General features: G+C 52.4%; 1 protein-coding gene across 1 annotated transcript in view; it reads right to left on the bottom strand.

The window, feature by feature from the left end:
- Positions 1-5,249: 5,249 nt before the first annotated feature.
- Positions 5,250-20,966, bottom strand: part of CEP72 (centrosomal protein 72) — a 34,592-nt gene continuing 18,875 nt past the window's right edge. Inside the window, 12 exon segments of the mRNA XM_067031688.1 lie at positions 5,250-5,623; positions 6,732-6,843; positions 8,031-8,156; positions 14,581-14,716; positions 14,718-14,782; positions 15,940-16,139; positions 17,496-17,939; positions 18,111-18,360; positions 18,937-19,007; positions 19,621-19,703; positions 20,038-20,249; positions 20,632-20,785. Of these exon segments, the coding sequence (XP_066887789.1) occupies positions 5,470-5,623; positions 6,732-6,843; positions 8,031-8,156; positions 14,581-14,716; positions 14,718-14,782; positions 15,940-16,139; positions 17,496-17,939; positions 18,111-18,360; positions 18,937-19,007; positions 19,621-19,703; positions 20,038-20,249; positions 20,632-20,785 (2,007 nt within the window). The 3' untranslated portion in view covers positions 5,250-5,469.

Raw genomic sequence — 20,966 nt, 5'->3', positions numbered from 1 at the left:
TGACGCCATCAAAACTGCCATAAAATAAGGACGTTTTTACACTGTGATGGGAGACCCGTGCCAGTACGTGAGAAAGGAAATTGTAAACGCAGAGAGTGATTAGAGACGGAGAGTCTGAGATGTGAGAGAGAAGTGGGCAAACAATAACTACAGGTAAATAGTGACTGTATTTCATTTAAACAAAATATTTCATTAAGGCACCTGAAAACCATGACATGTAAGCCGGAAGGGGTGCACAGGGAGTCACGTGCTCATGGCTCAGGTATGATGCCAGGAGTGCTGATGAAATAAACACAAACATGCGCTGTGATACCACACCAGGAACAGGGCACATAGCCTCCAAACTTGTGGAGGTGAAAATGTGAATGACAGAAAATTACCTAAAAACGGCAACACTAGACAGGAAAAAAAATCATACAAGTAGAACAAATAGCACAAAATGAGATGGCAGATTTAAACTAAAGTGTATCAGTTACATTAGGCGATAAAGCAAGAGGAACACAGAAGAATGGGTAACAGCTCAGCCGCCAGGATGAGGGATGACCGAGGAGAATGAGTGGCGCTGGGCAGCAGCACGGAGGCGAGATCGGCAGCCCACGGTGGGTACCACCCCCGAGGCACACAGGAGGATGCAGGAGCGGAGGCCTCTGGACCACCGCCAAGCTGGCCCAGGATCTCGGTCAGTGGCCTGTTGGGGGCATCCCCGGGCCCTGCTGGGGTCACCTGGTCACTGACTGGGGCTGCCTGGACGAGGGCCCTGAGCTCAGGAGCTGGGACAGCCTGACGCCACAGCAGCTGCATCCCGTCCCCTGAACAGCAAGGCCTTGCGTGAAGGGACACGCCTGCCCCTACATCTCTGCCACAGGGACACAACTTCAAATGCTGAAACTATTAAAATGTCATTAAAAGATGGTGTCATGCCAAAAAACCTGCAAATTAGGCCATAAGAACACATTCCTAGAGAGATAACATAACTTATGAAAACTAACTCAAGAAGAACTGGGAAGCCCGCATAGTCCTGGCCAGGTGAGTACCGACGGCGACGGAGAAGCCCAAAGTCCAGGGGCCGGGCAATGAGGTGCGCATCTCACACGGAGCCCAGCTAGGGCCTGGGGGAGAGGGGTACCACCTGGGTGGCCACCAGCTCTTCTCTGCTGGGCCCTGAAGACACGCCTCCTTCACTTGCAGAGTTCGTCACATGGCCCCAAACCAGCTACAGGGGAGGCACATGGACTGCCCCTAAGAACCCACTCTGCTGTATCGCTGAACCATAATTCAACTGAATCAAGTCAAAAATCTCCCCACGGGGCTTCCCTGGTGGCGCAGTGGTGGGGAGTCCGCCTGCTGATGCAGGGGACACAGGTTTGTGCCCTGATCCGGGAAGATCCCACGTGCCGTGGAGCGGCTGGACCCGTGAGCCATGGCCGCTGAGCCTGCGCGTCCAGAGCCTGTGCTCCGCAACGGGAGAGGCCACAGCGGTGAGAGGCCCGCGTACCGAAAAAAAACAAAAAATCTCCCCACAAGATGTGAACTGGTACAGCCACTATGGAGAATAGTATGGAGGTTCCTTAAAAAACTAAAAATAGAACTACCTACCATATGACCCAGCAATCCCACTACTGGACATATACCCTAAGAAAACCATAATTCAAAAAGAGTCATGTACCACAATGTTCAATGCAGCACTATCTACAATAGCCAGGACATGGAAGCAACCTAAATGTCCATCAACAGAGAAATGGATAAAGAAGGTGTGGTACATATACACAATGGAATACTCAGCCATAAAAAGAGATTGAAATAATGCCATTTGCAGCAACGTGGACAGACCTAGAGGTTGTCATACTAAGTGAAGTAAGTCAGAGAAAGACAAATACGATATCACTTATATGTGGAATTTTAAAAAATGATACAAATGAACTTTTATGCAAAACAGAAACAGACAGACACTGAAAACAAACTTATGGTTACCGAAGGGGAATGGTAGAGGGGAGGGATAAATTTGGAGTTTGGGATTAACAGATAAACATTACCTACATATAAAATAAACAGCAAGGCCCTATTGTGTGTATATCTATATGTATGTATGTATATACACCTCACGCTGTGCTGGCCGTGTGTGGGACCTGTCGGGACTGTACTCACAAGTCACTCGGCCCTCACAACGGCCTGCGAGGCAGGCACTGCAAACCAGGACACCGAGGCCAGAGAATCTAACGGCCCAGGGGGACATTAAGTGGCACACCTGGAACACAAAATCTTACACAAAACATCCACAAACCACATACAACAACATGTATGGAAGGAAAGCCCATCATCACAAGTTGTGCTTATTCCACAAATTTACTGTAGTTATAACCATATTAATAGAACAAGGGAGAAAAATCATATGGTCATCTCAATAGTGGCAGAAAAGTGTCTTATTCATCCATTCATGATGACAAATTCTTAGCAAATTAACAACAGAAGGAGCAAGGCCACCTACCAAAAAACCAAATTTAGTGGTGCAAATTTAGTGGTGAAGTGGTAAAAGCTCCCCTTTGATTTAATACCCAGAACAAGACAGATGCCCACTCTACTACCACATATAATCCACAATTATATTAGACATGCCAGCCGGCACAGAAGAGCAAAACTCAAAACAAAACCGAAAAGAAAACAGGAAGTAAAAACCCAGAGCAAAGGAATGGAACGGAGAGAAGAAAAGCCATCACTCACAGAAGGCATGACTGTGCGAGAAAGTGTAGCACAGCTACAGGCAAATTATTACGAGTTTAACAAGACTGCTGCGTGTAAAATTAATGTACAAAAAACTCAATTCTATTTCCATATATACAAACGCATTTCAAAAACACATCTTTTAGATACGGCATCACAAAATAAGGAAAACCTAGGAATAAACATAAGATGCATAAGACCTCCATGGAGAAAATCATAGAACTATAATTAACGTACATTAAAGGAGATCTAATAAGTGGACACAGATACCACAGTCATGGCTTGTAAGACCCAATATTACCTATGTCAACTCTTCCCAAACCGACTAATGCAATCCCAAACAAAACCCCAACTTGCCCAGCTAATTCTGAAGCTCATGCAATTCAAAGAGTCAAAAGTAGCCCAAACATCCCGACACGGGGTGGGAGGTCTTGACCTACCGAGGGTGGTGCTGCACAGGGACAGACGGGACACCAGTGGGGGGAACAGACACACGAATCATTTGTGACCAACGAGTCTTGTGAATGGGTGATGCTGGGCAACCGTGAAAACCCCGGAAACGGGTCCTTAACCCTCACAAGCTGCACAGAAGTCAATTCCAGGTACAACACGTATCTAATACTCAAGACTGACAAAACTATACGCTCTTTTAGAAGATACATGGAATATTTTATGACCACAAACAGAAATATCATCATGAAAAAGACTGATAAATTACATCCTATTAAAGTTTAAATTGGGACTTCCCTGGCAGTCCAGCGGTTAAAACTTTGCCTTCCAATGCAGGGGGTGCGGGTTCGATCCCTGGTCGAGGAGCTAAGATCCCACATGACTCACAGCCAAAAAACCAGAAGCAATACTGTAACAAATTTAATAAAGACGTTAAAAAGGGTCCACATCAGGGCTTCCCTGGTGGCGCAGTGGTTGAGAGTCCGCCTGCCGATGCAGGGGACACGGGTTCATGCCCCGGTCCAGGAAGATCCCACGTGCCGCGGAGCGGCTGGGCCCGTGAGCCGTGGCCGCTGAGCCTGCGCGTCTGGAGCCTGCGCTCCGCAGCGGGAGAGGCCACAGCAGTGAGAGGCCCACGTACCGCAAAAAAAAAAGGTCCACATCAAAAAAAAAAGAAACTTTAAAAAAACGTTTAAATTTTCTCTTCATCAAAACACACCATTAAAATGTGGAAAGACAAGAAAAAGCTATTTGCAAACATAATCCACGAAGTACTAGTATCCATAACTACAAATAACTTCTACAAGTTAAGAGACAGACTATCTGGTAGGAAAATCCTTGACCAGGCACCTTGGAAAGGCCGGTGTTCACCCTGGCTGACGGGGCAGCAGGTGAAGGCACAGGAGGTGCAGGACTCTTCTAGGAGGCAGACTTCTAGAAGACTGACTGAAAGTATGGGGCACGAGGGCCAGCAGGTGTCCCCACATACCTGCCAGCAGCAGTGTTAGCTGGTGTCACCACCTTGCAAACAGTTCCAGATGCTCTGTAGTAACGCTACTCAATATGGTTAAGGAGTTAAATGAAACATGAACATAATGGGAAATAAAACCTTTATAAAAAAGGTTTTCTTTCCTTTTTATAAAAAAGGAGCAAATGGAATTTTAGAACAAAGAAATATACAATTTCTAAAATTAAAAATTCAGTCTACAAGCCCAACAGCAGATCAGGTACATGGACGAAACAGGGGTAAACTCTGTGACGGGACAAGAGACCACCCAACAGAGGCTCCTAGAGCACTAAGGAGGAAAAGACCCAAGATTAGGGAAAGGGGGGGCCACACCCAGGGGCTGACGTGGCATCACTGGAGTGCCAGGGGGGCGGGGATTGGAGAGGCGGGTCGGGCCAAGGGAGAAATAACAGGAAACCATGGCCCAAACTTCCCACATTTGATGAAAAATACAAACTCGGGTCCAAGAAGCTCAACATAACCCAAACGAGAAACGTAAAGTAACAGCATGGTGACAATTTTCTACAAGCTGAAGATGGATTCATGCGAAAATCTTTAAATAAAATAAAAAATCTGATGATGAAACACCCACCCCCCATACCGACTTCCCCGTGAAGCTACAAAAATGCAACGCGACCTGAAGGCGAGGGCCTCCTCCTGAGCCCCAGGACCCACGCCAGGCCCTGCTCTCGACCTGCAGCTCTGCTCCCTAAGTCCACCACGCGGCACTCTCAGCAATCGCTTCGCTTCACCAAAGAAAGTGAGTATTACCTGAGACATAACGTTTGCAATCTAAAAATCTAACTTTATGCCCTGTTAGGACATAATTTTCAGAAATGAACTGCAACCCAAGGAGAGCGGGGCTTGGGCGGGTATGTCTCCCGTGGGATGCCAATGCCATAGACATTCTTCTTCGCAGCCCTCGAGGTTACTTGCATTTAGTCTCAGATCTTGCAGCTCCTGCTCACCAACCGTGGTGCACAGCTTATTTCATAAAAGAACTCAACGCGAAACTCAGTGATAATTAAAGAGCCACTTTTTAGAACAATGTATTAGTTTACTAAATAAGGGTTGCTTGTTACACAATAAATTATTTTCTTTAACCAGTCCTACAGAGCTGCTTTCTTGCACGTTAGGCAGAAAAATACAGCATTTTCTTTGTCTCAAGATATCTGATGAAAAGCGAACGACCTGTTTGTCTCAAGACATGTAAAGGGCTTGGACGAGCCTGTCTTTTTAGGACGCTTTAGAGCCCGCCCCACAGGCCCTGAAGACAGACGCCCACAGGCGGGCGCTCAGGGCGCAGGCGCGGGCGCGGGGCTGGGGAACGGGGCCCTGGGGGTCGTCGTGAGTGCCCTGTAGCTCCAGTGCAGCTGCTCCACCGCGGCCTCGGGCCGCGCCCGCTCCCGGCCCAGCTCCCCAAGGTGATCGTTGGTGCCGACCAGGGACCTGGAGACGAGGCCAGGGACAGCGCTCAGCCCAGGCCCGGGCCCGCGACCCCGGCGGCCCTCCTGCCCGCCCGGGGGCTGCGTCTCCCCGGCCCTGGCCCAGCAGGCACCCCGCTGGCACGGGAGCTGAAGGGCCGGGGAGGCCCCTCGACCCTCTGACAAGAACACTCCATCTTCACGGCGAGAAAACAATGTTCCGGTTCTACAAAAGGTCCAAGGATGGAAACATTGCTAATTCGCAGTCAACTGCACTTCTGACACAGACACAGCACAATGGGAAAGTCCTGGTTTTTTCATGCTGTGACCAGTTTTTAACTCTGGAGGAATCTCAGCAGAGAAGTGGGGCTACACGCTGCCGACCCCACCTCCAAGCTGCCAGCCCACCCGGTTGGCGCTGATGCAGGGACTTCCGTGGCGCCGCGAGCCACAGATAGCGCGGGGCCGCGTTCTCCACAAAGCTGGCCACGCCGGCGACAAAGCCCGTTTGCCGGGACACTGGGAGAGCCACGGGCCAGGCGGAGGCTCAGCACCCACCCGCCTGCTGCTCCGAGGGCACCGCGGCCCTGCCTTGCCCACACCGAGCCCACGGAGCCCACCTGCCTGTGGCCTGCCTGCCCTCCCCCCCGGGCTTGTGCTGGGATGGGCCCAGGGGCCTGTGGCCTCCAATGGTCACAGCCGGCTCTGGCTGTGGCAGGGCAGGTGTGCTGACCTTGCCCGACAGTGTGAAGGGGGCGGGCGGGGGGGAGAGGAAAGGGGGGGGCGGGAGTGCGGCCTCAGGCCTGCCCCCCACCGCTGCCGGCTTCCCCTCCGCAGCCCCACCCGCTTGCCAGCACACAGGTCTCTTCACAAAATGCGGGCCGGGGGCGAAGGTGGAATCTTCCCGTTTCTGCGAGAACTGTCGAGAACCACCATGCTGAGGGGACACGCGCAGGCCTCCAGGCCACGTCATCACCTCTCCCTCGCCCCTCGCCCCCCCTTAACACCTCCCAGGAAGCTGCAGCAGGAAGGACCTCGCTGCTCAGTAAGACGGAGCAGCTCACACAAGCTCCAGGTCAACCCAGCGACACACGTGGGCTCAGGACCACCGGCCCACTGTCCCGGGCAGGCACCTGTGGCTCTCCTGCAGCATCCGGGTGAGCTCCTGGATCTTGTCGTAGTGCTCCAGACGCTGCTTTACTTCCACAGTCTCACCGGAGAGCCGCTTCACACTTGTCTGAAGTCCTGATGGGAGAAGAAGTAGCGATAGTCAGTGAAACGCACTCCCACATTTTTAAAAATTTTATTTATTTAGTTAGTTAGTTAGTTAGTTTGGGCTGTGTTGGGTCTTCCTTGCTGCATGCGGGCTTTCCCTAGTTGCGGTGAGCAGGGGCTACTCTTCGTTGCGGTGCATGGGCTTCTCATTGCGGTGGCTTCTCTTGTCACGGAGCACGGGCTCTAGGCACGCGGGCTTCAGTAGCTGTGGCTCGTCGGCTCCAGAGCACAGGCTCGGTAGTTGCGGTGCACAGGCTTAGTTGCTCCGCGGCACGTGGGATCTTCCCGGACCAGGGCTCGAACCCGTGTCCCCTGCACTGGCAGGCGGATTCTTAACCACTGCGCCACCAGGGAAGTCCCAACACTCCCACATTCTGGAAACTAAAATGATTCTAGAGTTTAAAGCATACCTGGGAAACATGGGAAAAGGTCATCAGGGTGAACAAAGCAGCCCCCTCTCCACCTGCAATCATCCCCCCAGGGCCCAGCGCCGGCCCCTGCTGTTGGGAATGAAGCCCCGGGACTCGGCCCTCCGGGCACCCCTGAGGGGTGCGTGCGGCGGGGAGCAGAGACAGGTGGAGGTGGGCCTGGCGCCAGCCGGAGGTCCTAGGCTGGATCTGCTGCCGGACAGCTGGGCCTCCAGGAAGAAGACCCCGGCAGCCGACAGGACTGGGGTGAAGGGCTGCGGGGACGGTTACCGGGCAGCGGGCCCCGGAGGGTCTCGGCTGTGACTGTGCTCACGCCCTGAGACGCTTACCACCCGATCCTTTAGGAAGAAGTTTCAGACCCCCGAGAGGTCAGACTGGAGCAGACGCTCAGGCTGAAGCCCCTGTGGGACCCCACGTCACCTCACATTACCCCAGAGCAGGCTGCACCCCACCTTGAAATCCCAAGGGCACTTTTGCAAAACTGGCAAAATAGAATCCCAGACAGTGAAGAGGGAAACAAAAGTGACCTGGGTCTGGAAGGAGCCGTAACCAAGCTTAAGGACGCCCCGGGGAGGGCCCTGTGGCCTTTCAGCAGCTCAGAGAGACGATCCCGAGCACGCATGCCTGCCCTGGCAGGGCTGGGGGCTCCGAACCCGCTTCACTGCACTTGCTGAGTCTGAATCCTGTGAAATCCTGACTCTTAAACGTACAAGTAAACCGTGAACTCACCAGTGGTCTGCAAGTCCAGTGTGGATGGAGCGTCGGCGTTTCTCACTTCTCTCTTCACGCTGAACAGAAGAGACGTCAAGCTCCTGCTTTCCTCCAGAGTTCTGTCCCGATGCTGCCGCAGTGATCCTGCAGACACAGAGCAACGCATGCCAAACAGACGAGTCAAACTCTGTGCAGACTGCATCGCTACAAAGGTGGCATCTGGGGCCCGTCTGTCTGGATCCAAATGGTCCCAAACTGCACACCACAAGGAGAAGGGGTGCCACTACTCATCTGCCCGGACCCCCAAATCCACGGTCCTCTGTTTCCGGGCTGACAGGCCTGCTATGCCCGTGGGGACGACGCGCTGCCCAGTGGCCACGCAGGCTGGGGCTGCAGCCCTTCCTGGAGGCGAGAGCCATTTGTGTGCAGACATCCAGGGGACGCCGGTTCCACTTCACTGTTTTTCATTTATGCCTCTAAAAATGAAGCTTTGTGTAGGATCTCTGTCTTGATAAGATCGTAAGCACCAGATACTCCAGACACTTGTCTCCCAGCAGCCCTGTGGCTACTTTCACTCCCACTTTACAAATGGGGGGACTGAGCACAGGGGGCGCTCACGCCCGGGGAGGAGACCCGTCCCCGCCACACACAACGCACAGGAGCCACCACGTGGCACCCCCCTCACCAGCTGCCGCATCGTGAGGACTTGCGGGGCCACCTGGAATGGGCGTGGAGGACCTGCACCCTGCTAAGCCTTCAGAGGAGACCACAGCCCCGAGTGGCCTGACAGCCACTTCAGGAGGCCCTAAGACACACAGCTCAGCTACCCTGGGCTCTGACCACAGAGACCACACAGGGTAAGCGTGTCTGTTTGAGGTGTGACTGGGGGTAACGTTAAGCAGCAACAGACAACCTAACACAGGGGGTTCAGTACCTGCTGCCATCCCTACAGCCCACCCTCTTAACCATGGGACAGAAGCCAAAAAGCTTCTACACAGCAAAGGAAACTATCAACAAAATGAAAAGGCAGCCTACGGATTGGGAGAAAGTATTTGCAAACCATTTACCTGATAAGGGGTTAATATCCAAAATATATAAAGAATTCACACAACAGTGAAAAACTAATCTGATCTAAAAGTGGGCAGAGGACCTGAACAGACATTTTTTCAAAGAAGACACACAGATGCGGCCAACAGGCGCATAAAAAGATGCTCAGTGTCGCTAGCCATCAGGGAGACGCAGATCAAAACCACAGCGAGGGGTCACCACACCTGTCAGAGTGGCTTCATCAAAAAGACAAGCGATAACAAGTGTTGCCAAGGGTGTGGAGAAAAGGTTGGTAGGAATGTAAATTGGTGCAGCCACTATGGAGAACAGTATGGAGGTTCCTCAAAAAATTAAAAACAGAGCTACCAGATCCAGCAATTCCACTTCGGGATATTTATCTGAAGAAACCAAAAACACTAATTTGAAAAGACATGAGCAGCCCCCATGTTCACAGCAGCACTACTTACAACAGCCAAGATATGGGCAACCTAAGTGCCCATCGATAGATGAAGGGATAAAGACGACGTGCTATGCGAATACAATGAGAGAGACAAACACCATATGATCTCAGTCATATGTGGAATCTAAAACAAACAACCAAACAAAGTGAAGCTCACAGATACAGAGAACTTGGTGCCTGCCAGAGGCAGAGGTTCGGGGTGGGAGAAGTGGGTGAACCGTTACTGCTTTTTAGTTTAAATCAATTGAATTTTTTTTTTAAGTCTACTGCAAATAAAAGGGAGAGGTTGTTAATTAGATAAAAAACGCAAGACCCAAGTGTATGCTGCCTACAAGGAACCCACTTTAAATATAAGCACACCAATAAATTAAAAGGACAGAAAAAGGTACACTATAGACACTAATAGAAGCAAGCTGCGGTGGCTATGCTCATGTCAGTCAAAGCAGAGTAAGGGAAAGAAAGAGCAGATACAAAGGGAAAAAGCACGAGAGGAAGCATCACGCATTCGGGGACTAACGGGTCAGTGGCGGGCAGGGTGGCAGGTGACGGCAGTGCGTGGAGGCAAAGGCAGAGAACAGGCCCGGGCTGCACCAGCAGGGGACAGCAACACCGGCAGGACCACCCACTGCAAACGCCGACACCGCGGAGCACTCAGCCCCCGAGAGACCGGGGCACAGCCGTGGGCCCATCACATGGCACAGGGGGGACCAGATTCACACCGGGCAGCCTAACTCCACGGCCCACACACTCGACCCTGATGACATACGAGCTTGACCAAAAAGAACAATTATACTATATGAATCAAATTTACTTATTTTGGCTATAAAATAAATAAATAAATAAAAATAAAACGAAAGAACACTCTAAATAGTTTCCATACAATTAAACTGAACCATGATGATCAGTGAGGTAAAAACCTCAACACGCTGAACGCACGATGGTCTTTAAGTAAAAATTATACGTTTAAGGTGCCCCTTCGATGGCTTGATGTGCGTGTACATAGTGATGACCACAGTCAAGGTAATATACACATCTTCTCTTCACAGAGTAGCCATTTTTTTGGTGACGAGAACACTGGAAATCTGTTCCCTCGGCCGATTTCCAGATTCCACGCGGTCTTATCAACTGCGACCATCAGGCACGCTTTAGAGCCCTAGACTTAGTCACCTACAGAGCTGCCACTCTGTGCCCTGGACCACCGTCTCCCCACTCCCCCCACCCCCACCGCTGGTGACCACCATTCTACTCTCTGCTTCTATGAATTCAACTCTTAGATTCCATATATGAGATCATGGAGTTTGTTTTCTTTCCACGTCTGACTTATTTCACTTAGCGTAACACCCTCGAGGTCTATGGGAGAACATTTGCCATGTTGTTGCAAATGGCAGGACTTCCTTCTTTTTAAAGCTGAATAATGTCCCACTGTACACATACACCACGTCTTCTTTATCCATTCATCCAGTGAAGGACACTTAGGTTGCTTCCACATCTTGGTTACTGTGAATAACGAACGCTACAGTGAACATGTATCTCTTCCAGGTCCTGATTTCACTTCCTTTGGATAAATATGCAGAAGTGGGATTGCTGGATCATATGCTAGTTCTACTGCAGATTTTTTGAGGACCCTCCATACTGTTCTCCACAGCGGCTGCGCCAACTTACATTCCCACCAACAGTGCACGAGGGTTCCCTTCTCTCCACATCCTCCGCTTGTTATCTCGTCTTTTTGATGACAGCCATTCTGCAGGTGTGAAGTGACAGCTCACTCTGGTTCTGATGTGCATTTCCCTGATGATTAATAATACTGAGCATCCTTTTCACATGTCTGTTGACCATCTGTATGTCTTCTTTTTAGGTCCTCTGCCATTTTTTAATTGGGTTTCTTTTTTTTTTCTATTGAGTTGTATGAGTTCTTTATATATTCTGGATATTAACCCCTCATCGGATAAATGGTTTGCAAATATTTTCTCCCAATCCATAGGCTACCTTTTCATTTTGGTGATGGTTTCCTTTGCTCTGCAGAAACTTTTAGTTTGAGGTAGTCCCACTAGTTTATTTTTGCTTTTGTTGCCTTTGCTTTTGGTGTTACATCCAAAAAATCACTGCCAAGGCCATGTCAAGGAGCTTTTTTCCCGTTTTCTTCTAGTTTTTTTGTTTGTTTGTTTGTTTGTTTTGCCACACTACGTGGCATGCAGGATCTTAGTTCCCCAACCAGGGGTCAAACCCACGCCCCCTGCAGTGCAAGTGTGGAGTCCTAACCACTGGACCACCAGGAAAGCCCCTTGTAGGAGTTTTAGTTTCAAGTTTTATATTTAAATTTTTAATCCACTCTGAGTTGAATTTTGTGTGTGCTGTAAGATAAGGGTCCAAGTTCATTCTTTTGCCTGTGAACATCCAGTTTTCCCAACACCATTTATTGAAGAGATTATCCTTTCACCATGGCATATTCTTGGTGCCCTTTTCAAAAATTAGTTGATCATGTATGTGTGGGTTTATTATTGGGTTCTCTATTCTGTTCCAGTAATCTATGTCTGTTTTTATGCCAGCACCATACTGTTATGATTACTATAGCTTTGTAATATAATTTTAAATCAGGAAGTGTGATGCCTGAAACTCTGTTCTTTCTCAAGATCACTTTGGTGATTTGGGGTCTTTTGTGGAACTACAAAAAGAATACAAATTAAAAGAAAAATAATTATACAAATTTTAGAATTGTTTTTTCTATTTCTGTGAAAAGTGCCATTGGAATTTTTATAGGGCTTACACTGCGACTGTAGACGTCTTTGGGCAGTATGGACATTTTAACACAACCTTCCACCCATGAACATGGGATATCCTTCTGCTCATTTGTCTTCTTCAACTTCTTTTATCAATGTTTTATAGTTTTCAGTTTTAATATCTTAACCTTCTTGGTTAAATGTATTCCTAAGTATTTTATTCTTTTTGATGCTATAAATGGAATTGTTTGGGAACAATCACTGGTGTAAAGAAATAAGAATGATTTTTGTTACGCTGACTTTGTATCCTGCAACTTCACTGAATTTATTTGTTCTAATTTCTTTTGTGAAGTCTTTAATGTTTTCTACATGAATGATCACATCATCTACAAATAGAGGTAACTTTACTCCTTCTTTTCCAATCTGGATGCCTTTTGTTTCTTTTTCTCACCTGCTTGCTCTTGCTAGTACAGTTGATCCCTGAACACCAGGGGGTCGGGGGACTGGGGTGCTGACTCTCCTTGCAGCTGAAAATCTGTGTAAAATTTATAGTCAGCCCTCCAAATCTGTAGTTCCGTGTCCATGAATTCAACCAACTTCCAACTGTGTAGTACTATAGTATTTACTACTGAAAAAATCCACATATAAATGAACCCATGTAGTTCAAACCCACGTGTTCAAGGGTCAGGTGTACTTCCAGTGGAAGAGAAACTGCAGAGTGGACACCCTGGTCTCATACTGGGTCTCAGAGGAAAAGCATTCAGTCTCCCCCACTGATCATGAGGCGAGCCAAGGGCTTCTCACAGATGGCCTTTATTGTGTTGAGAAAATTTTCTTTTACACCCATTTTGTTGAAATTTTTTTATCATGAATGGATGTTGAACTTTGTCAGATGCTCTATCTCCATCACTTGGGATGACTGTGTGGTCTTTATCTCTCCGTGAGTTAATGTAGTGTATTAATTTGTGTATGTTAAACCAACCTTGCATTCCAGGGGACAATCCCTCTTGGTGGTGATGTGTTGCTGAATTTGGTATACCAGTCTTCTGTTGAGGATTTTTACATCTATGTGCATCAGATAGTAGCCAGTAGTTTTCTTTTCTTGCGGTGTCTTTGGCTTTGGTATCTGGGCAATGCTGGCTTTATGAAATTAGTTTTAAAGTATTCCCTCTACTTCTACTTTTTTGGAAAAGTTTAAGAAGGATAAGTATTCATTCTTCTTTGAATGTTTGATAGAATTCAGCCATGAAGCCATCTGGTCCTGGACTTTCCTTTATTAAGAGGTTGATTACTGTTCCATCTCATTTGTTACTCGTCTCTTAGGTTTTAGTTCTTCTTGATACAGTCTTGGTAGGTTGTATGTTTCTAGGAATTTATCCATTTCTCCTAGGTTCTCCAATGTGCTTGTATATAACCATTCTTTGACTCTTTTTATTTCTAAGGCATCCGTTGTAATGCCTCCTCTTTCATTTCTGATTTTAAATCTCCTCTCTTAGTCTAGCTAAGAGTTTATTGGTTTTGTATATTTTCAAAACCCAACTCAGTTTTGTTAATTGTTTTCCTGTTGTTTTTCTACCCTCTCATCTATTTCTCCTATGATCTTTATTATTTCCTTCTTTCTGCTTACTTTGGATTCAGTTTGTTCTTTTTCCTAGTTCCTCTAGCTGTAAAGTTATGTTGTTTATTTGAGATTTTGAGATCCTTTTTAGTGTAGGCATTTATGAGTGATGGTCTCATGGTGAGGTTACAAAGGACGAGGGCAGCCTCAGCCAGGAAGTGGGCGCCACTGCCAGGTCCACACTGTGCTGGCTCTGGCTGCCCTTCAGTGCCACCTGGTGGCGGAGTTCCCACAGGTCCAACAGGACACCTTGGTCTCATAGCTGGCTGGTGTAGACAGGACAGCAGCACGGAGCCCAGGTCACCCAGGTAAGTGGAACCTCTCTCACCAGTGTTCTGGGGAGCCTGGGCCAGGGAACACTGGGGCCACAGAAACTCCACCTCCAGCCCAGCCTCACTCTCTCTTTTTCTCTCCCACTAGGCCTCTCTCAGAACAGAACGCAGCCACCCAGGAGAGGCAGAGCTGGGACAAGTGGCAACACTGCCATCTGCAATCACTGTCACGAGGGGTCCTGGAGTGACAGAGTCACGCTGCGTCCCTGAAGGGCAGCTGGGGTCCCTGGGGGTGAGGAGAGCCTGGTTGGGGAGGGGTTTGCACCCTGCAAGGGCAGGAAGGGGCCCCTGTGGCGTGCCCGACAGCTGTAAGGGGAAGCACTGTTGAGAAGCTACCCTCATTCTGTGACGTCAAAACTCCATCTTGCTCCATCTGTGAACAACCAGAACTAACTCACCATCTCCTTCCGAGTGTCGCTGAGTTCCGACACCTGCTCACTCATCTTCACACTACACCGCTGCTGTAGCTCAGCAAGGCGACTCTGCAAAGACTTATTTTCCATAGTCAGGGAGCTAATTTCTTCATTCACATGTTGTCGAACTGTTCTGAGTGGCTGTAAACTCTTGGACAGATGACAAAATGTGTCTTGCCTGAGCTAGAAGGAAGAATCAAACATTATTACATTTACCTTGAAAGGATGAGTGTAAACAAAACATGTTCAATGCATTTTGGATAACACAGGCTACATGGCTCAGAAACACTGACCGGCATGGAGACTGGAAAAGGGACACGTACACCATTGAAACGGCCTCATCAGGCCTCTTTATCCCCAGCCGTGGATGAGGACCAACAGGCAAAGAGCAACCGTTCTAGAGGCCTAGAGAAAAGGGCCCCCAGGGAAAGGCCACCGTTAGGGAGGTCTGCCTGAGCGCTCCCTCACAGCCCTGGCCACTCCTGCTCCAGGCCTGGCCCTGCAGTGCGAACAGTCTGGCAGCTCCACGACTGGGAAAGCACAGTCCTGCTGCTCTAGCCCTGAGAGGGTGTAGGTTTATGCGGTCAGAATCCAGGGGCACCAGCTTCTCAGGGCACCCTGATTCCGGAAGGAGAAGCTGAGGGGCTGAGACACTGAGTGGAAGGCTCAGGAGCCTCTGGTGCAGCTAAGCTGGGAGATCTAGGCAGAGCTCAGGGTCTGCTGGAAGGAGTGAGCTGGCAGGTCCCTGCTTCCCCTGGGGCATGTGAGGCTGCAATCAGGCTGCAGGGAAAGAGAAGGTGGCCCTGGGGACACAGCATCTCCCCATCTCACACCCCAACTCTGGATGTGGGGTCCCCTGTGTGCCCCCATACCCAGGCACCAGGCAGAAGAAAACCCAAGTCCTCTCTGGGGAGGAGCCACCTTCCTGGGTCTCAAGTCATTTCCACCAAAAGGTCAGCAAATCCAGGGCCCTGCATTCAGTCAAATGCTCAGAGGATTCGGAGAAGACAGCAGCAGCATTTTAGTCTCTCCAAATCCCCACATAAAAACAGAGCAAGGAGAAGCAAACACCCAGGAAGAGCAACGCCAACACCGCTGGCTGATGACACACCTCCAGGAAGCCTGGAGCGCCAGCAGGTGGGACACGACAGCCACAGGCCGCGCGGAGTCCTCCATGTCTGCCACCTCCTGAGAGCCCAGACGCTGTGAACAGGACCATCAGGACACTCTCCGCAGCGCAGTGAGGCAGCGACGCCAGTGAGGAGGTCTGGCGAATCACGGGGACCAGCGCCCAGCAGTGGGGCGCAAGCACCTGCCCGCAGAGCCCTGGGCCAGCCAGCCGAGGAACACCTCACTGCTGTGCGGGGGCCTGCAGCCACTCCACTGCCCGTCCACCAGGTCGAGGAGCGCCACCTCCAGGGTGGCCTTCTTCCCGCGCGGCACGGCCAAGTGCAATTTGGGACACACCTGCACGGAAACAAACCACGACCATGGCGTTTTCCATGCCCGAAACCAGGGGGTATGATGCAGCACTAGGCGTGCATGTCACACTGATGCCTTATCCCACCACCTACAAGCACGACGAGTGGTTCACACATCACAAACCCGCAGGGGTGGCACATGGGATTCACCTCCCCGCCCCCTGCACGTGTGTCCACATCTGTGGGGCGGAGACAACATCTCACACCCGGAGGAACGGCTAAACTGTCACCCTAGGGTAACAGTCAGGAGACCAGTCGGTTCCCAGTGACAGCTGTCCTGGGCCCTCCTGAACCAGCCCCAGCGACTCTGGGAGGGAGGAGACTAGTCTCGGCCTGAACGGTCACTGGCGCCCAGGAGGCCCTAAGTGCAACGCAGCCCAACAGGACTAGAGGGAGGGCCGGCGGGGACGCTGCAGGCACAAGGCCGCCGGGCAGAACCGCCACGGACCCAGCCCGGGCCCCACCACGCCACGGCTGCAGAGTCACCGGCGTTCACGGCAACACTCTCTTTTCTTCCAATTAGAAATTATTTTACCAATTTTAAGGGATTACTGCAGAAAGGGGGACGGCTTCTGCGCACTTTCTGAGTGTCTAGGGAACGATTCCTGGGTCCGGGGATTTAGGGAGTAAATGCCAGCAGTGCCAGAGCTGGGGACGAGGCCCCACCACCCTTCACAGCCCAGGGCTCCCCACTGCTACACAAATAAAGGGCTTTTCTCCTAAAGACTGTCTGGATCAGCCAGCGAGACCCTGAAGGGAGTGTGGGAGCAACCTGGGCCACTTGAGCCAGGACGGCCCCTCACTCCTGGCATCACTGCCCACCCACGGGAGCCCCAGGAGCTCCGGGAATCACACGACCGCAGAGGGGACACTGCTCTGTCCAAGGTCACAGCAAGGGCAGGGCAGCCGTCTCCTGGGACCGGTCAGCGTGGGAACACCGAGGCCGGCTGCTGGCCCCAGAGAGCCGAGGCTGAGAGCACCCTGTGAGCGTCCGCACAGACACCTCCGTCAGAAGCTGCACCTGGACGCTCCGCCTCAGGCGTGGGTGATGGAGCCGAGGTCCCCAGCGAGGTCAGGCTTCTGCCTTCCCCCTGGCAGAAGGGTCGCGCCCTCTCCAGGAGGACCATTACCACGGGGTCAGAGTACTCAGAGGAGGGGGCACCGCAGGCAGCACCCCTCCTGCAAAGTCCCAATCCCACAGCAAGTGCCAGTCCATCAGGAGGGGCTCCGCCCGGGGTGACATCCATCTGGGGACAGGGGAGGCCCGAGCACATTCCCAACTCAAGCACGTCCTCATTTTCCTTCCTTACCTCAGCCCAGTGAGAGACTAAAGAGGCAAACAGACAGCGGCCAGACCAGCCGTGAAAGCAGAGCTCGGCCGCGCGGCCTGCGGCTGGAAGCCACCCACCACCTACGACAAGCCCAGCGTCCCTGATTCTATCGTCTCCAGCTCAGGAACAAGCACAGGGGGCCAGGCGCTGCCCTCGCCAACCTCGTGGGACGCCCCCTTCCAGCCCCAGCCCCCAGCCGCCCTCCTCGCTGGGACGCTCTCCCCCCCACCACCGCCCGCCTGGGAGTGATGTGGCAGGGCCAGCCCCTGCCCCGTGACCTCAGAGGGCAAGCCACCCACTGTCTGCTGGGTGGTCTTCACTCGTGGCCCAAACTTTGAGAATGTCTCCATCTCCAACTGGGCCAGTGACAAGGGCGACGAGGCATCGTCCACAACCGCTCTGGGTGACTCTGGGGGAGAACGTCCACTCCTGGATGAGGACGTGTCCTTCGGAGAAGCAAAGGACGCGTGCCCAGGGCTCCCGCTCCCGAGAGCGCCGCGGGTGGCTCCCGCCGGCGGGACGAGGAGGCTGCGAAAGCCAGCAGCGCCCCGGGAAGACACTTCCACCTCAAGGCCCTCGCACCCCAGGGAGAGGCGCGGAGCCCGGAAGCGCGCCTCTAACAGAGCGGAGCGGCTGCACTCGCCTCGGGGTCGCGGTGAGCGCTGAGGGTGGAAGACGCGGCCTCCACACCTGGCTCACCGCGCGCGCTGGGCGGCCTCTGCTGCCCGGGCTCCGAGGCTGCCGGGTGGGAGCAGGGCCCCTCGCTCCAGCCCTCCGGGCCGCCCCTCCTGGCAGCTCAGACACTCCTGGTCCGCAGGCGCCTGGGACCTCCCGCCAGGCACCCTTCGCTTCCTGTGCTTCTCCGGAGCGGGCAAGGGATTTAACCCCTTTTGCATCAATAAACTTGTCTTCTGAGAAGAAGGGGCTGAGTCCTCAGTGTCCGTGGGGTCTGCAACAGAGAAGGGGCAGAGCCTGCACCACCAGGCACCCTGGGCTCAGGGACCGACACTGCAATTTAAACAGCCGTGTGCACATGCGTGTGTGCACGTGCACGTGAGCGTATGTGCGGGCATGCGCGTGCCTGAGTACGGATGCACGTGCACACTCAAATATGGAAAATGCACCGAAGAGTAACAAAACTGTAGTAACTTTAACAAACGAATCGACTAATTACTGTATGTCCTCTCACCAAAACTATATATAACAAAGATGAGTCAAGGGGGTAACAACTTAAGATCTGGAAGTTACAGTGGATTTAACAACTTGTTCCTACCGGAGACACAGTCGACGCGTCGGATCTAAGACCCTCCCTCCCCAGCCGCTGAGCCGCTTCCCGGGCACCTCGGGGCCTGGCACCCCGCAGCCCAGGGCTCTCCTCCCAGGGCAGGCTCTCCTCTTGAGGCCCCTCAGCCTGAGCCCTGGACCCTCCTGCACGTGGACTCTGCAGGCACCCGGGCTCCAATCTGCCCCCCAAGGATGCCCTCTGGCCAGGCCTCCGCTCAGGGCTCTGTGAACACAGCCACACCCAGGGCATCCCAGGCAAACTCGGGCCGCGAGTGCTCGTGACCTGAGCGGAAGGACACCACTGTCATCTGGCTGCCCAAGTCAGAGACCACCCGGACAGCCCTCCCCCCCAGTTCGCTGTCCACCACCATATGTCACCAAGTCCACCCAACCAGGGCCAGCAGGCCACCTCTGCCCCTTGCCGGGACTGCTCTGCCGTATCCACTCAGACGGACCCACTGCCCGCCCCCAACAACTCAAATGCCCACCTGGCCACTCCATGCCGTCCCCTGCCCCCAGCCCAGGGACCTGGCCCCCACCCATGTGGCACCGCCCTCCCTCACCTTGACCTGCGACCTGTGCTCTTCCTTCCCCCACCTCCAGCCCAGGGCCCCACACCCACACAGCACAGCTGAGCCTGGCCACCAGGAGCCAGCAGAGCAAGCCACACTGGGACCGGGGGCAGGCCCAAAGCAGCACAGTCTGAATGCTTCAAAACCCTCCAGGACGCAGACGACGGGAGGACCCAGAAACACTTCCAGCTCACAGGCGTCTGAGACACAACGCTAAGATACACCACGTGCACCGGACAGGATCCGGGACCCAAACACGTATCCACGCATCCCCACGCACACATACATGTGTAGATGTGTGTGTAGGGACACACGTGTGAGGTCTCAGGACACGGAGTAAATGCGGCTGGTACCTCGATGCCACAGCCTGCTCTGCAGTGGCCACGGGGCACTGGGCAGCCACCACCACGACCCACCAAAGTCCCCACGAGCTCACCTGCACAAGTCTCAGGCAGGGGCTAGGTTCGCTCACACTGGGAGGTTTCTGATGCCTTTTCCATATTCATGCAAACAACACTCTCAACTAACTTATTTAATTTCCCTCGTCTTTCATTTTTTAAACTGTAACAGTAGCCACTGTCATAACCTGGGCCCACGTATGTATCCAGAAGAAACTGTGTGTGAGTGAAAGTGTGTACTCACAGACCAGGAACCTAAACCACAGATGTCCTACAAATGTCAACTTCCATTTATAAAGAAGGTTCCTTCCTAAGACACCTTAGAGAGTTACGCACACACACACAATGAAGAGAAGAGTAGCGAGAGCAAACAGTGAGGCTGGGGTCACCTGGACGAGGGGCAAAGTGCTGCTGGGGGGGCTCGCCACGGCGCTGGCCCTGCGTCCTCGGCTCCGCGCAGCCCCCGCTGGAGCTGCCCCTCCGCTTCCCGGGGCCCTTCCTCAGGGAGGCCCCACACTGGTGCTGTGCGGACTCAGGACTCAGTAGGTGCCGCGGCTCTGCTGCAGTCGACAACGCTTTAAAAGCTTTATTTCAGGCTTCCCAGGTACCGTATCTGTCAAGTATACTCCTATACTCCTTCCGTGGGGTAAACGGGAAAAGAAGGCTGAGCGGATAACACACGCCAGCCCACCCGGGTGGGAACCTGCAGTAGTCACCGCCCACAGCGCCCCAGGGGAGGGTGACCCAACCCCACTCGGGAGAAACTTCGGCCGAGGAATCAAGACCAACACGACGGTCAACAGAACCCAGAGACTCTGGCCCACCGAATTTGCAAGGGCGCCAAGGTTACTGAATGAAGAAGAGGAGAGTGTTTTCAACAAAGGGCAGTGGCACAACTAGACATACGCGGGGGGCAGGCGGGCAACGTGACCCACCATCTCACACCACAGCCGGCAGTTCACTCACAAGAGCGGCTCTCAGACCTAAGCACTGCGCCCCGGCGCACCGACCGGTCGCTGGGAGGAACCCCCCACAAGCAGGGCAGCACGTGGAAGAGCACGGCCACGAAGGAAAACACGATGAGCTGGGTCTCACTGAAACAGCACCGCTCCTGGAAGCACTGTTTAGAAAACAAAAGGCAAGCCACGGGGCGGGCAGAAGCTTGCAGTACTTACATCTGAGAAAGGGCTTGCGTTCAAACACCATGGAGAAGTCTTATGCCTCAACACCAAGAAAAGAAAAGGGGAGGGGAACAGACAGGAACAGAAACGCCACAGAAGATGTGAGCCCATGAAGAGGCT

The sequence above is a fragment of the Kogia breviceps genome, chromosome 4, assembly GCF_026419965.1.
Source record: "Kogia breviceps isolate mKogBre1 chromosome 4, mKogBre1 haplotype 1, whole genome shotgun sequence".
Classification (NCBI taxonomy): domain Eukaryota; kingdom Metazoa; phylum Chordata; class Mammalia; order Artiodactyla; family Physeteridae; genus Kogia; species Kogia breviceps.
The sequence above is the reverse complement of the archived record's forward strand: the minus strand, read 5'-3'. Positions and strand labels throughout refer to the sequence as shown.